The sequence below is a fragment of the Dendropsophus ebraccatus genome, chromosome 12 (assembly GCF_027789765.1).
Source record: "Dendropsophus ebraccatus isolate aDenEbr1 chromosome 12, aDenEbr1.pat, whole genome shotgun sequence".
Lineage (NCBI taxonomy): Eukaryota > Metazoa > Chordata > Amphibia > Anura > Hylidae > Dendropsophus > Dendropsophus ebraccatus.
The window spans coordinates 24,185,824-24,203,183 of NC_091465.1; the positions used below are offsets into that span (position 1 = coordinate 24,185,824).

The 17,360-nt window shown below is 43.1% G+C and overlaps 1 protein-coding gene across 1 annotated transcript in view; it reads right to left on the reverse strand.

Moving 5' to 3' along the window:
* Nucleotides 1-518: 518 nt before the first annotated feature.
* Nucleotides 519-17,360, reverse strand: part of SDF4 (stromal cell derived factor 4) — a 29,923-nt gene continuing 13,081 nt past the window's right edge. The window contains exons 4-7 of the mRNA XM_069947603.1: nt 16,282-16,395; nt 11,212-11,370; nt 8,912-9,087; nt 519-5,018 (exon numbers count right to left, since the gene is read on the reverse strand). Of these exons, the coding sequence (XP_069803704.1) occupies nt 4,842-5,018; nt 8,912-9,087; nt 11,212-11,370; nt 16,282-16,395 (626 nt within the window). The 3' untranslated portion in view covers nt 519-4,841. The remainder of the gene's footprint in view (nt 5,019-8,911; nt 9,088-11,211; nt 11,371-16,281; nt 16,396-17,360) is intronic.

Sequence of the window (17,360 nt, forward strand, 5' to 3'; positions counted from 1 at the left end):
AAACACTTCACTTCATTCCTACTGTAAATTCGCTCATCTCTAAAGGTGTGTGAACACTGAACTTCTGCTACTAACGCTGAGAAGCTGAATAGGAGGGATTACACTGCAGTAATAGAGGACACAGCAGTAGGGACACTAGTATTTACACAATTGACAGCTGTCTTGAGCAAGAAGCCTTGATTTACCTTTCAGGAACAGTGTAGATCATTATCAGCTAGCAGACTGACTCACAATGCAGGTACACAGCCCAGACTCTCAGCTACTCTCACCCTCTCTCCTGCATATAGCAGTAAGGAGTCATTTCAATAAATTAAGTAATATACAGCTACATTAGGAACCCCATCGGCTATCAAATAGAGGGAAGTGGTTTGAGGCGAAAGGGGCTATTTTAAGATTTCCTCCTTTGACTAATGTCCACCCTGGGCGGCAACATGGTGCATAATGGCAGCCAAGTACATGAGGCCGCTGTGACTAACCAAGTTCCCTGGTACCTGGTACAGATGACGCTAACACAGCCACGAGATACAGATTCCTTTATTTCTTCAGAAGCAGAAAAAAAAGATGACTTTGGTGCACAATGTTCTCTATAGAAAATAGGTTGCTATTAAACTGATGTATAAAAATAAATTACATGTATCTAAGTGATGATCTCTCTCATGGCCACATTTCCCTTCAATGATCCAAGGACCTATGTAGCAGAGTTGTGCGTGTCATTGTACTCTTTGCATTGTGATTTACATACAGTGCTCTATGCAGCACCTTATTATGAAGTAGATGAGTAATCTCACGTAATACAACGTCCAATGGACCAGGCCAGAACTGTTGGACAGAAAATAGTTATGTCTCCATAAGTAATAGAAGGCAATGCACAGGCCGCAGCAATGTACAACAGGAATCCATAGATGTCTATGGGCGCTATATTACAGCTCGGTAACGGAGGTTGCACAGGATCGTAATGTGCACTGGGCCCTATTGTCAATGCAATGTCATAATCAGCTCTGCTACATCTATACAGCAAACATCACTGAATAATGAAGATGCGGACCCATCTACAATATTACATGAGATCATATTCACAATACAAGACATGAAGCTAATATTAAAAACAAGTCATCTATCATCTCTAAGTCTGTCTCCATAAAGGTTTAAAAAAAAAAAAAAACAGACAAGAACATGAAATCACTGTGGTCATGACATCATACTTTCTGTAGTTTACAATATTTATGGGATTCTCCTTTCACCGATGGCGCCGCGGCCATGTATGCTCTCTATGTGAGACTCTGGGGTAAAGAAGTCAGGACTAGGAAGTTGCAGAGTCCCCATGAATACATGTTATCCCTGCAGGCGTCAGCTGGGTCACATAGATATTAAAAAAAAGGAAGTGAAAGGAACAAACAAGAAACCAACATTATTATATCAATAAAAATAAATACAGTTTCTGGTTTTCTCGCCACGACGTACATTGCAGCTATTCTGAATTTCATCTATGTATCTAAACAAATTGGTTGCCAATGGGTCTTATATATTTGACAGTTTCTACTCTTGTCCAGAGCTCATAAAGCATCAAGCAAAGTTAGTAACAAAAAAAGTGCGTTTTTTTCAATGTACAATGACCCACATGACTGTACTGTTCTTCTCCCCCATAGATCATGAGACTATTGGGTTTCCTCTCTGAATTATCCCACAATTCCCCTTGCTTATGCACACAGTAGAGTATAACTGAGCATGTTTGACCGTCTAAGGTGGTCATAACCAAGGGACATAAAGAGAAACAAGGAAGACACATGGGGGATTAGTAAGTGCGTATATTTCTCAAATAGGACGTGCTTGTATGTTCCATATTATGGATTTATCTTCATGGTAAAACAATGCATAAGATAGCTGTCAGGCAAAACTGTTTTTTGGTTGACAGCTATACCGGATACCCTATACATGTGTATACTTAGGTTCTGCCTGGCGCTCAGGTCAGAATGGTGAGATGGAGGATAAGCTGCTGTCAGACACCTGTGATGGCGGCTTCTCTCTCCGAGGAGACAAGGGTATAATGGATGCAACTTATACACCCAAACTTAGTGACAGAAACAACAATGTAAAACATGTAAAATAATCAACACTGGCTGCTTGGCAGAGACTTCATTATAAAGCACCCATCTCTATGACGTACATTCAGAAGGTGATGAAGTAGGACAGAAAGAATCCTTGAATGCAGGATCAGACTACACAGCTGTAGCCTGCACCCAGGGAGACACAAGCACCTGCAGAATAGCTACATACACAAAACAGATGTTTTAATGGTTTAAAAAAAAAAAAAAAAAAAGTTGCGCCACTTATTCATTGTTGGATACACTAAAGCTGGGGTGTCAAATTACCACCCCTCCAGCTGTTGCAGAACTATAATTCCCATCATGCCCTGAGCAGCTTAAGCTTTGGCTGTCCAGGCATGCTGGGAATTGTAGTTTTGTAACAGCTGGAGGGGGGGTAGTTTGACGCCTGTGTACTAGAACAATATAAAAATGATTGAAGATGGACAAAATCAATGGATTCATTAGAACACATAGAAGCAAATTTAAGAAAACGGCAATACCAAGATCATGATATAAGCGGCATTGCTTCTAACCAACATTCGTAGTACATCTGTATTCAAGCCCACAAAGCACTCATCCTGACACACAGCCGGAGCTGTCATACTGTGTGCTTAAATTTTTTTTTTTTTTTTTTTTGAAGAAATCAATAGTACAGGTGATTTTAAGAAACTTTGTAATTGGGTTTATTAGCCAAATCTGCCATTATCTGCATGTAAAAAGCCTTTTCCCAGGTCCCCCCCTCCTCTCTCTCATCCACTCCTCAGAATCAGAAAATCTCGACTGTTTTTTCATCAGTCGGATCTGTCTGGTCTATGAAGAGGGGAGGGGGGAGGGGGAAGGAGCGAGATTAGTGGGCAGCTGAGAGGGAGAACAAAGGATTGCTCAGTGGGGGAGCTATTCAGAGCCCTAATTAGAGGTCAGAGAGGCCAGTGGTGACTGTCAGAGAAGAGAGCCTGTGATGTGAATGTAAATGAACTCTTTGTTGTCCTGTTTTGCTGCTTTTACTTTCTCTCTCCATAGGAAAACCATGACAGGGGGAGAGCTTCAAACTGCTTTTTCATGATAAAAATTCATTTTTTCAGCTAATAAACCCAATTACAAAGTTTCTTAAAATCGCCTGGACTATTGATTTCTGCAATAAAAATTTTAACGACAGTGACACTTAAAAAAGTGACATGTTGTAGAGACCCTGAAGTGTGTGCTAAGCACGTTCTCTACTGCTCTAAGCCATGTGACGGAGGTGGATTCATAATATAAGTCTATAGGGCCATCTTAGGGTGTGTTTACACAGAGATTTATCTGACAGATTTTGGAAGCCAAAGCCAGGAACAGACTATAAACAGAGAACAGGTCATAAAGGAAAGACCTGAGATTTCTCCTCTTTTCAAATCCATTCCTGGCTTTGGCTTAAAAAAATCTGTCAGATAAATCTGTCTGTGTAAACGCACCATTAGTCAGAAATTAAAGACAGAAGCACTCAGCCATGCACTTCTCCCCCGATTTCTTTTAGCAATTAGTCAGTGTCCAAACATTGAACGCTCAAAACTCTCTACAATCACAGCTCTCCAGCTGTTGTAAAACTACAAGTCCCATCATGCCTGAAACTAAAACTTTGGTTGTCCAGACATGGATATAGAAATAGTAGATTTGCAATTGCTGGAGAACATTATATATGGAGTCCCTGTATCTTTCTAGGCCGTTCTCTCATAATTTAGGATTATGCTTGAAATGCAACTTCTGGTAAAGCAGTGATCTTCAACATGTGGTTCTCCAGTTGTGGCAAAACTACAGCTCGGGGCATGCTGGGAGTTGTAGTTGCAAAACAGCTGAAAACTACTACAGTGAAATAAGAGGCATACTAGTGTACAATATGGCGCCATAGCAGTCTATTAGTGTCCTATTACGGCTCTCTACAACTTAGTTGTGTGGTGCTGTAATACAGTTGCACCCATGATTATATCATATCCTGAGGAAGATTACTCATACAGTAATTATATATATATATATATATATATATATATATATATATATATATATATATATACATACACACACACACACACACATATATTTTTTATTTTTTTTTTTATTCTTTGCACACTTCATTATATCACATCCTGAGGAAGATTATTCATTTTATATATTGTATTGAATACACATACATAGTTAATGAATATTCTTCCTCAGGATATGGAAAAAAAAATATTTTATACAGATAGATAGCTGGCACATTTGATTTTTGATTCTACATTCTGAATGTAATTTTTTTTAACTATTACCAATCACCAAGACTAGACATGAATTAACCGATATGGATGAAAACAAGAAAAAGACAGGATATATAAATAGTTCAATCTTCATATAAACAATGATCTATATAATACACTTTACACGGACGGTTCACCATATACCATTGCAAAGTCCTTTTTTTTTGTTAAATTTTGCGTCGCCGGATATCACTGGCCGTAGAGAAGCTGTAGAGAGCGCGCCCCGCAGGTGATTTTAAGTCATTGTATGAACAGGATGAGAGAATCACCTAAGCAAATAAAAGCCATTATTTATGTGCAAATTCTGCCATGAAGGTCGCAAATGGTGGGGGGAAGGCGACGGCCCCCACTCAATACTGCACACTAAGAATACACAGGAAGAGTAGCAGCAAAACTGGTGTGGATCCTCCCCATCAGGCTAAGAGGAAAGCTCTTCATCCACAGAGAGAATGTCTCCAGCCGGGGGGCAGGAAGGATGAATGGTGGAAACCTAAAACTCCTCGTGAACGTTGCGGGCGTAGTCCATCAGTTTGCTGCCTGTGAAGTATTCGCTGTACTTCAGGATCTCTTCTAGGCCCAAGTGATGATCTTGGTTTTCGTCTGCTACGGCAATCATCTGTTTTGCTTCATTCAGAGCATTGTACTCATTCATGGGGTCCATGTACTCCTGCCAAAACACAAGTCGGGTTACCGATGTGGAAGTACAACTTCTAGCACACAGGTGTCAAACTTGGGGCCCTCCAGTTGTTGCAAAACTACAATTCCCATCATGCCTGGACAGTCAAGGCCTAAGTAAGCACATGGCTAGATAGAGATTAAAGCAGAGATGGGGAACAGTCGACCCTCCAGCTGTTGCAAAACTACAATTCCCATCATGCCTGGCTTTGGCTGTCCAGGCATGATGGGAATTGTAGTTTTGCAACAGCTGGAGGGCCGAAGGCTCCCCATGCCCAGTACACCAATCAGGCCCACTCTGCTAATATTCATTAGAAGGGGCAGGGTGGCCAGGGCAGAAGGGAGATTCTAGTACTCAAGGTTAGCTCTAGACAGCCACCTTTACAGATACTGCCAGTAAGTAGAAGTAGTATTATGTGGCACTAATGTGAATGAATGGGTGTTGAAGGTTGCATGGCTGAACCAATAATCCTATTATTGTGCTGCCATGGTCTATTTCAGTGGATTCCAGAAAGATCTCCGCAACTACACAGCATAGGGAATAAGTGTATAATCAGGTTTGGGGTTAACCCCTGGGACCGTGTGCAAACTCGGGAATCTGTCACTAGGTTTGTTCCACCTTAAATGAGAGTAGCATAAACTAGTGACAGAAATGCTGAACAGATTGGTGTATTACTTCCATCATTTTCTTAGCCGTTCTCCAAATATGCAGAAGAGTCGGATTCTTACCACACCCCTCCCCGCCCTCCAACTGTTGATTGACAGTTGCCACCTATACACAGCATGGATAGATAACTGCCAATCAGCAGCTGGTGGGTGGAGTTTTCTGCTTCTCATGAATATCCAGGACTACTGGGCTCATGCACATAATGGAGAGGACTACTTATTTTCCATGTTATACAGGAGGATATCTCTGGATCAGCTGCACAGAACAATGTAAGTGATACATCATTCTGTTCAGCTTCTCTGTAACTAATTTATGCTACATAAAGCGGTGTTCACACTACGTATATTTCAGTCAGTATTGTGGTCCTCATATTGCAACCAAAACCAGGAGTGGATTAAAAACACAGAAAGGATCTGTTCACACAATGTTGAAATTGAGTGGATGGCCGCCATATAACAGTAAATAACGGCCATTATTTCAATATAACAGCCGTTGTTTTAAAATAACAGCAAATATTTGCCATTAAATGGCGGCCATCCACTCAATTTTAACATTGTGTGAACAGATCCTTTCTGTGTTTTCAATCCACTCCTGGTTTTGGTTGCAATATGAGGACCACAATACTGACTGAAATATACGTAGTGTGAACCCAGCCTAAACCTGATGACAGAGTCAGAGCCAGTCACACATTGCAAGGCTGTGCCCTTCATTGTCTAGGAGTGCTGTACTTTCATGGGCAGCCCTATAAATTGTAAATAGAGTGGCATGTGTGCAGTAGCGGATCATAATAGGCCCATTTCAGGCGGTAGCCCAGGGCCCTGAGCTCCTGGGGGGCCCATGGCCACCCAAAAAAGACTGATACTTTTAGTGGTGAAATGTCTCCTGGCTACAGTTCTGCCATGATTTGCAAAAAAAATTGTGGCTTTTCTACAGCAGTTTAGCACAATTCAGGGCATCATGACATTATCTATCTTGTACTATGAACACCACACTAGTGCTGCCATAGTTACAGTAGGTTAGGGGGTCTCAGGCTTTGTCAACAGCCCGGGGCCTATGGTAAAGTTAATCCGCCCCTGCATGTGTGAATGCTGCTCTATTCCAGCAGGAGACTTAGGGGCCAATGTTCTCCAGGTCATGGGGCTCTCAGCTGCTTGACCTTCACGTTAAAAGTTTTGATCAGGGTCTTGGTGTTCACAACAACCACTGTGATTAGACATAGCCAGGAGAAGCGCCAATCTAAAAGCTTCACTTCCCTACTTACTGTCTTACTGCAGGAGCATAGTCTCCATTATAAGAGTATGTTCACATGCTGCAGATCAGTAGCAGGAAACGTGCAATGCTTCTGTACCAAAAAAAGATCAGTGTAATCAAATGGGAAAACCATCACTATATTAGAAAGAACAGGAATAAAGACTGAAAGCCATTTAGATTGAATGACACAGCACAGAAAGAGATTAAGAAGGAAACCTATAATATGTCACGTAGCATCCCTGGAAGAGAGCCCAGATGATGTCAAAACTGAATAAGTCCCCATATAAAAACCCAATATCCTCAAAGACATATGATGGGTGTAAACAAACACCTGACACTGCACTGGATGTGACAGGCTGAAATACCCGGGACCCGAGACCAAATAAAATAAAAATCAGGTGGGGTGGGGTTGTTTTTCTAGTTTAAACAAAGCTCCAAAGAGGTGCTTTTCGAAGACACAATCTATAAAGTTGTCAGTGTTGAATTTCCAGTAAGCGCCCAGTCACTGTCCCTCTAGGAAACAAAACTACTAATAACAGCAGCGACATGCAGCGGTACCAGCCGCCATACAGTCTCAGGGGTTACGCTTCAAGGGGTTCTCCAGGATTTTATACATAGTGTAAACTAAGAAGCCACATGAATTATGTATAAGTGCACTAGACAGGATACATGGGGTGCACACGCAGGAATAAAGCAGTCATGTATTTACAATCCCTGGATAATCTCTAAACCCTTAAGGTGCCTAAAAACTAGCGGTTCTCTCCCGTCCTCCCCATAGACATGAATGGTCGACAGGCCAAAGGTTTCTGTGTTCTTTATGGGAAGTGGTGGGAAAAGCCACAGCCAGACAGCTCTGGTGGCGGCTTACCTGTATGGGCAGGTTCACACTACGGAATTCTCGCGGAATGTCCGCGGAATTCCGTCGGCTGTCCGCCCGCACGGGCACGCGCTTTTCCGCCGGCTCCATAGACACCATTCTATGGGCCGGCATATTCCGCGATCAGCTGAAATAAGTGACATGACACTTCTTTCAGCGTATAGCGGAATACGCCGGCCCATAGAATGGTGTCTATGGGGCCGGCGGAAATTCGCCCAGATGTGCGGGCGGACAGCTGACGGAATTCTGAGAATTCCGTAGTGTGAACCTGCCCTTATGAGAGCAAAATGGTCCAGCAGTAAACATCAATCACGCTTTATCTCCACTGGTATAATTTGTCAGAGACTTGGGAGGCCCCAATAACCTTACACTGATGGTAGATCCTGCCACTAGTGGTCAACGTTTGAATAAAGCGCATGAGGAACAGCAAGCTGGAAAGTGAATTAAGCGACTGTGCATCTCCTGGCTATGATGAGAGATCAGTGGGGGGGGGTCAAACTGTTTAAAACGTTAGGGGGTAGTGCGGCGGCCTCACGAAAATACTTATCATCCCACTGGTGACGATCACCGTTCGAATTTGCCACCGGCTGCGTCCCCGTCATCTTCGACCGCCGTCCTAGGTTCCGGGTGCAGTGAAGGGCAGAGAAAAGGCTGCTGGCTGAGCAAGCTGGAAGCCATGTGATGCACTCCAGCCAATGAATAGGCTGCTGGTGGGCATGTGCACCGGCAGCCTTTTCTTCTCCCATTCACTGCTGTGGAAGACAGCGAAGAGAAAGAAGACAAGGACCGCCCCCTGCTGTGACGACATCGACCCAAGATGGCGCCTGGGAGAAGAGGACGGGGTAATTTGTAATGTATATTTTATTTAACTTCCGGGGTGGAGGGGGGCAAGGGGGGGGAACGGGGCCAGACCGCTTAATAACACACATTACAAAGTTATATAACTTTGTAATACATGTTAATTAAGCGGAAAAACGAAAAAGCCGCACTACCCCTAAAAGAGTATTTCGTTAACAGTGATGTGTTAACTTGTTATCCCGGTTCAACAAACAGGATTCCTTTATATAACACACTGTGACTTCTTACTTACCTCCAGCTCACTCATGGTGACTATACCATCACGGTTGGCATCAATAACCTCTTCAAACTCTTTCTTTCGGTCACGGACCCATTCGTCGTCAATATCCTGCGCCTGCTTGTTTTCTACAGTACCCATGGGAAGCGAAATGAACTCCGACAAAGTCAACTTCTTATCCCCGTCTTGGTCTGTGTAAAAGACACAACATCAATAGCCAGAGAGATTACAATATAATTTTCACTAGGATCAATAAAAGACCAAATAACAACAAGAGGACACAATCCGAGGTTATTGAGCCAAAGATCAGAACATGAGAAGATTATTTTACTGAAAAAGTAGTAGATACCTGGAACAAACTTCCAGCAGATGTGGTAGGTAAACCTACAGTAAATGGATGTAAACCTACCCGGGATAAACATATACTAAGATAGAATAAAAAAAGAAAATATAAGGGAGGATTTGGGGGCAGGTTTGGCATTAAACTAGCGCCCTCCTCAGGCCATAGACTTGGCAGGGTCACTGCTGCATCCAGTCGGCACTCTCCTCTCAGCAGGACCCACCATCCAGCTTTTTGTGCTACTGTGAATAGACTATGAATTGCTATTTCTCCATCATCACCATTGCCAATTGATCTATGGTGGGAAAACACCTTCAGCAAAAGATGCTTCGTAGAGAAAAGTAACATCCTCAGATGTGGATAGTTCAGTGTAGACAATGTTACATGGGTTATTCCCCAACAACAAGATGAAAGGGATTCTGCTAGTAGAGGTTGTTAGGGGAATTATACTTAGTCTTTAAAGCGTATGAACCATCTGGTACATTTGATAGAACTGCGCCATTGCTGGGTTCTTTTTTTGAACTGTAGCCCGGTTCCCGCGCACGCCGCTGGTCTATTACCAAGCACCGACCTGCCCCCAGTGGGAGGAAACCCCCATCACTCTATGATGCGGCTCCATTGATTCTCCAGTGCTTCAGCAGCCAGGGCGGTGCTTGGTAACAGACCGGTGCCGTGTGGGTAAACCAAGCCGATGCGGTTCTTAAAAAAACAAACAAAAAAAAAACACGGCACCGGCTTCCCTACGCCAGCACCGTTCTATTCACGAGCAAAGCTTAAAGCTAATGTACCTAATGGTACATTCCCTCCTGTATGTTCTGCAGGAAGTGGTGTATTCTTTCCAGTCTCACACAGTGCTCTCTGCTGCCACCTCTGTCCATGTCAGGAACTGTCCAGAGCAGGAGAGGTTTTCTATGGGGATTTGCTACTGATCTGGACAGTTCCTGATATGGACAGAGGTGGCAGCAGAGAGCACTGTGTCAGATTGGAAAGAAAACACTTATTTCTGCAGGACATACGCAGCTGATAAGTACAGGAAAACTTTAGATTTTTTAAATTACAAATCTATATACCTTTCTTATACCAGTTAATAAAAAAACTAGCCCTTTAAGGTGGCACACGTTTGTACAATTCTACCTCTCTAATACCATAAACTCTCAAATATGGTTGTAGTATAAAGACCAGAAATACAGGAGTCTCAGGCTTTTTGCACATTAAAGCACCTGCAATCCTGTCCCCCTGGGGAACCATTTCCACCTGTACGAAATGTAGTAATCTGCACTTCTGACCACACCACCGTGAGTAGTAACCGTGTGGTAAGACTAGTCTGACTAAGCTGTACCTGTCTCAGAGAAGGTAGGCCCATTGTGGTCAGCCACACTTTCCAGTCCTTACTGCCTGCACAGACACATACTAGATACATTCAAAGACTCAGTAAACATTATAAGATATCTTAAAAGGGGTTTTCCATTTAAATTGGAAATCAATAGTAGCGAATATAAGAAACATCTCTTCCTCCACCGACTTGCCTCTTTACTTCAAATTTTATAGTAAAATACATTATTGTGGTGCAATATATTTCATCTGTTCACTGATGGATCAAGTACATGCTGCCTACAGACGTCTATGGAGTGTGAGAGAGAGAGAGAGAGAGCGCTGCAGACTTACACTGGGCACGAAGCAACACTACTCAGTATTGCTCTATAATGTCAGGAAACTCATGATCAGCTGAATGGAGTGTGAGTGCTGCAGACACTTACACTAGGCACGAAGCAACACTACTCAGTATTGCTCTATAATGTCAGGAAGCTCATGATCAGCTGGATGGAGTGAGTGCAGCAGAGACCTACACTGGACTCAAAGAAACACTACTCAGTACTGCTCTATAATGTCAGGAAGCTGGGTGTATGCCGATCACACACTGTACTGTTATGTTATTAGTGGGCAAATGTATTGTAAATACCCTAATTGTCCTCACCTAGGTCTCGAATGATCTCTTTCACCATGAATTTGAGCATCCCGCGGCTGTGTTCTGGGTGCAGGAAAGAAAGGAACTCCTCCTCATTGAGGAGCTGGTCGGCTGGTGGGTTGTCGGCTTGAAACCAGCGGTCTTTAAGGTTATCTAGGACTTCCTGAGCTGTGAGAGAAGACAAACACTGATAAGCGTCAGCACTATATTAATGTATCAAGAATGGGTTACGTGTGACCTCTGTCCATTCTGTGAAACAATACAATAATTTCTGCAGATACATATGTCATTCCACCCACTGAGCTCACAGACCTGCTGCATCAACATCAATGGTTACTATTTTGCATGAGTGGGAGCGATAGCAATTGTTCTTACAGATAACAGGATGTGCAAGCCTAGAGCCAAGAGTAGTCAGCTACTAAAGCCGGCCTATGTAAGTCATTAGCTCCTACTTCACCCTACACACACTGTTGTCAGTGGGGAAAATGGCAGTAAGCCGCTGCCAGACACTTTGAAAGGATCAGGTATATTAAAATTTAACACATCTGAAAAAAAAAAAAAAAAAAAAACATCTCATATACATCAAATGGTCAGCGGCAAAGCTAGGTATATGGCTAGCTTAAAGGGTATTTAGGTTCCAGCAAGTAAAAAGTCTTCATTGTTGTATATAGTTTTCTATAGTTTTCTAAGATACTTTCTGTATCAATTCTTCACAGCTTTCGAGATCGCTACTGGTTCTCAGTAAATAGAAAGTACACATAACATGAGACTATGTCCTGATCATGGGATTAGCACACATGCATGACAAGGCTAGTCACAAGAACTGTATTAAGGGGTAGTCCAGGATTAAATTTAAAGGGGTTATCCAGATATGAGAAAAAACTATGGTATAGCTATAAATATAGCTGGTAACGGCATGACAAACCAAAAATATGTTTATTTTATCTACTTGGCTTCCCCAGGACGTCTTCTAGCTCCCCAATCTGACTGAGGCTGTGTCGCAGTGTCTCAGATGTTGGAAAAAGAGCGGCAAGCAGGGAGCCAGAAGGCGTCACATGGGGAACCCAGGTAGACTTCAAAGTTTTTTGTTTTTTTAGGAACAAACTTTTTTAAAAAAGGAAAAATATCATCACACTAGTTAATGGGCTGTGGCTGGTGCTGCAGCTAAAGCAACACCTGTGGACTGATGTGACGCTGGTTTTGGAAGAAAGCAGCCAAGTTTTTCTAAGCTGGAAAGCAGCATTAAAGAGGTTATCCAGCATTAGAAAAACATAGCCGCTTTCTTCTAGAGACAGCACCACTCTTTTCTCCAGTTTAGGTGCGGTTCGCAATTATGTTCCATTCACGTCAATGGAACTAAGTTGAAAAAACCTACACCCAGACTGGAGACACATTTGGACACGCTTCCTAAGGGTCCTATTCCACTGGACGATTATAGTTTGCATATTTGTTAACGATTAACGATCTCAAGCGACCGCTATTGCGAAAGACCTGAAACCGTTCACTCATTTCCATGGAACGATAATCGTTACTTATGATCGTAATTGCGATCGTTTCTTCTTCGCTATTTATTCGCTATTGCGTTCGTATCTATTGCGAACGACCGAACGATGTCTTATTCAATGCGAACGATTTGTGAACGTTTTGCGAACGAGCAACGATAAAAATAGGTCCAGGTCTTATAAAGCGATCAACGATTTCTCGTTCGGTCGTTAACCGTTAACTGCATTTTAACAGAATGATTATCGTTTAGATTCGAATGATTTAACGATAATCTGAACGATAATTGTCCGGTGGAATAGGGCCCTAATGCCCCTATTCCACAGGTCGTTTAGAGGAGCAAACGAGCGCTCTCGTTCCCCGCTCGCTGCCGCCGCTATTCAACGCAGCTGCAGCGAGCGGATGAGTGCGGGAGGGGGCGGCGGGGAGCTGCCCGGGTGATCGCTGATCGTCCGGACAGCCCATAAAATATAGCAGCGTCTGCTGCCGATGCTCCTATTCAACGGAGCGACGGCAGCAGATCACTGCATATCATGAACGATGTCGGCTGATCGTTGCACTCTATTCCACCGGACGATTATCGTCCGTAGCGGCCGATATCGGCCGAATACGAACGATAATCGTTCCGTGGAATAGGGCCTTAAGATTCCACGTCTCGGAAGTAATGCCCCTATTCCACAGGTCGTTTAGAGGAGCAAACGAGCGCTCTCAGCGCTCGTTTGCTCCTCGTTCCCCGCTCGCTGCCGCCACTATTCAACGCGGCGGCAGCGAGCGGGTGAGTGCGGGAGGGGGCAGGGGGGAGCTGCGGGGGGGCTGCCCAGGGGATCGCTGATCGTCCGGGCAGCCCATAGGATATAGCAGCGTCTGCTGCCGATGCTCCTATTCAACGGAGCGACGGCAGCAGATCGCTGCTATATCAGAACAATGTCGCCTGATCGTTGCACTCTATTCCACCGGACGATTATCGTCCGTAGCGGCCGATATCGGCCGAATACGAACGATAATCGTTCCGTGGAATAGGGCCTTAAGCCTTCCGAAACGTACAGACCTAAAACTGCACACAGTCTCTGCAGTATCGGAGACACTATGAAGCTATTGGACATCGCATGCAGATCACAACTTAGCCTCCTCACCAATGAAAGGGATAGAGCAGAATATCAGAAGGAGACAAGTTTGCTAAATGAATGTATTTGCAAACATATACTTAAGTATACCTATGTAAGTTGAATATCCCTTTAAGATGTATTGCAAAGTTACTTGATGTTTAGAGGCACAAGAATAAAGCTTATTGAGAAGATGGACATGGCGCACTTGTTTTGGGTATTAGTCAGCTTTCAAGAAGCGCAGAGCGCTCACTAAGGACACCTGTTATTCCAGAAGTGACTGATTTGACAGTAAGTAGTGTAGTCTGAGTAAAAGCTGAAATTATCAAAGCAGATCACATAGAAAAGACAAAAAACTGAAAAACAGAAATGAGCCATCTATGAGTTCAGAGAGTGCGGCAAGTATCATTGTCTTCCCGCTCGTGCGTGGAAGACGCGAGTCTTGACAATTTAAAGTGGAAAAATATTCCTATGTGACCCCTGATTATGCCACTGTATATTGGGTGAAACATGTTGGGGAGGCTTGGAGTCTATTTTATAAAATGGGTATATCCAAGTGCTCATCCAACAGAACCAAATAAAATTAAAACTATGTTGCAAATCAGTTTTTTTTTTTCTTAAGTACTGAAAAGTACACAGCAATGCCTGATAAAGACGCATGATACATGATGAAACATGTTGCTGTTTTTTTTTTATTTTATTTTTTTTATTTTTTTTTAATAAACTTCACTATGACAAATTCTGAGGTGTCATTTCATAGTTTTGTTGGATGAGCAGCGCCCAGATAAACCCAACTGTTATGATATTGTGGTTGCAGTTTTAAAGGGGTAGTGCACAAAAAAATTTTTTTTCAAATCACCTGATGCCATAAAGTGCCAGAGATTTGTAATTTACTTCTATTAAAAAATCTCAAGCCTTCCAGTACTTATCAGCTGCTGTGTGTCCAGCAGGAAGTGGTGTTTTCTTTTCTGTCTCTCTGTTGCCTCCTCTGTCCATGTCAGGAACTGTCCAGAGAAGGAGCAAATCCTCATAGAAAACCTCTCCTGCTCTCCAGACTGGAAAGAATCCCACTTCTTGCTGGGCATACAGCAGCTGATAAGTACTGGAAGGCTTGAGATTTTTTAATAGAAGTAAATTACAAATCTCTGGCACCTCATGGCAGCAGTTGATTTGAAAGAAAAAATTTTTGGTGCACTACCCCTTTAATACTACTTTATTTTGGGTTGGCGCAGCAGTTTGCAGATCTGGTTTACAACATTACAGCTATATAAACAGATGTGCTTGGACATACGCACTACTATAGAAGGTGATTTAATAGATTTTACAACTTTTTTTTTTTTTTTTTTTTTAAGGTGTTACCACACTTGGAGTGCTCCTTCGTGTGTTTGTTCTTTTTTTGCATGTGCATACTTTTCTTCATGTGTCCCTACTTTGTGCTAATGTACATTTAATAGCCAAAAGTAGAGGATAGGTAAAAAGGAACATGACTGTACAGTCAGACTACACAGGGATTGTTTGTTGTCTGTTACCATGGAGACGCATAACCTGAATAGGGGCTGTAGACAAGAAACAAGTGGAAATTTTCAATGGTGATCTACATACACTTTTCTTGGGCAATTACATGATTTGTGGTAAACCTGTAGAACCATTTACAGACTCCCAGGGCCCTCTCTTTGGCCCTCAGCTCCTCAACTGAAGAGTCTAAACCCACAAATTAATTCCTTTTCCTTTCAACGTGCGGCTGTACAGATTTAGCTTGATACCTTTTTGTTGTTACCATCATGACTCAAAGATCGAGAAAGAAACTGAACCGACGGCAACTCATTTTTTATAAGACTGTTCCTACACTGTACAGGGGAAAGGAAGTGTCTGGTGACTGCTAGTTTCCAAAAATTTAAAAAACTTAAAATAAAAAAAAAATTCCCTTCACCCCCGATCGATCTTTGGTCAATGGACTTTAAAAACAAGCAACAGCTTGAAAAACAAGAGGATTTCCACCTAAAATGCAAAATCAGCCTTATAAATAGGGTGTTTCAGCAGAAGTAGTACAACAGAAAGTGCAACCGTTGGTTGTCACCTCTGAATTAGTTCAGTCCCTAGCTAGATGCCTCATGTGATGGAACAAGGTCAGGGTACCCCTGACGTTTCGATACATGGAGGTTGCAGATATGCCACTCAAAAAGATTGATATTTTAGGTAAATTAGGCATTTTTAAGTCTGCAAATTAAAGGGGTAGTTATATCCCACCCACAAGGCGAGGGATAACTAGGTGATTACTGGGGATCCAATGCAAATCATGAGAATGGAGGTCAACTGTCGCCTGAGTGATGGTAGAGGTAAAAAGAATGCTCGACCACCGCCCCATTCATTCTATACAAGACATCCAAATACTGTCTACCGACATTAAGAGGATGGAGCCCTTGTGTAGTAATTCATAGTGGCCTGTAGGTGTCATCATACTTGGTGAGAAACTTACTTTCTTCATCGATCTTTAGCTCCTCATTGTTCTTAACTTTTTCAGCAATCTCCTTTTCGTTAAAGCCCTTGCTGGCCAGGAACTTGATCTTGTACTCGTCCCATGACACGTGACCTGCATAACCAAAGCAAATGAATGCAACATTATCAGGTGTTATAAAGAAAGTATCCTAAAGTTTACTGAATGACTAAAGTTTTTAGGCTATGTTCACACTACGTAAAAGTACGGTCGTTGTTGCGGCCGTACTTTTGTGCGGTGTGGAACACTGCCTCTACTTCTATAGGATCCTGGCCGGAGTGTATACACATAAGTTTACACTCCAGCCGGGATCCCATGCGGCGCCGCAAAGAAGTGACATGTCAGTTTTCTGCAGCCGCAATTCAGTGAATAGCGTCTGCAGAAAGACCTGTCAGTTCACACAATGAAGCGGGCGGCTCCGGCCGCTTGCTTCATTGTGTGCTATGGGAAGTTCTGATGCGGGCGCGCGCTGATGCGCCCTCATCATAACACCACAGCCGGTACTTAAGTACCGGCCAGGATGATCTTTGCAGAGACCGGCCGTTCCGTGATCCGGCTTAGTCACGGAATGGCCGGTCTCTCACGACGTGTGAACATAGCCTTATATTTAAAGGGTAGCTTCACACATACCATATCGCAGCTGATTATCTGCTGCAGATCCACAGCAGATTTGATCTAAATACCTAAACACAGCATCAAATCTGCTGCGGATCTGCTGTAGATCCGATGTGTGTGAAGGCACCCTAAAGGGTTTATTGAGCCTCATAAAGCTGGTGGCCTACCCTTGGCATCTCTGTAACAGCCTTTCAAGTTTACCAGCACTGGTACATGCATGGCCATACATTTAGTAGTGCCAGTGCAAGATCTCATTCCGTGTCTACTGTCTCATTCACTTGAATAGGACACAGCTGCAGTATTGTGCACCACCCTACTAAAAGTACAGCAGTGCCACAGACCCCACTTACCCAATACTGAATGCCAGAAAGCCCTTTTAAAGGAGAAGCCCGGTGGTATTGTAAAATCTGGCAGCCAGCGGGGCAGGGGGAATTTGATCAGGAGTA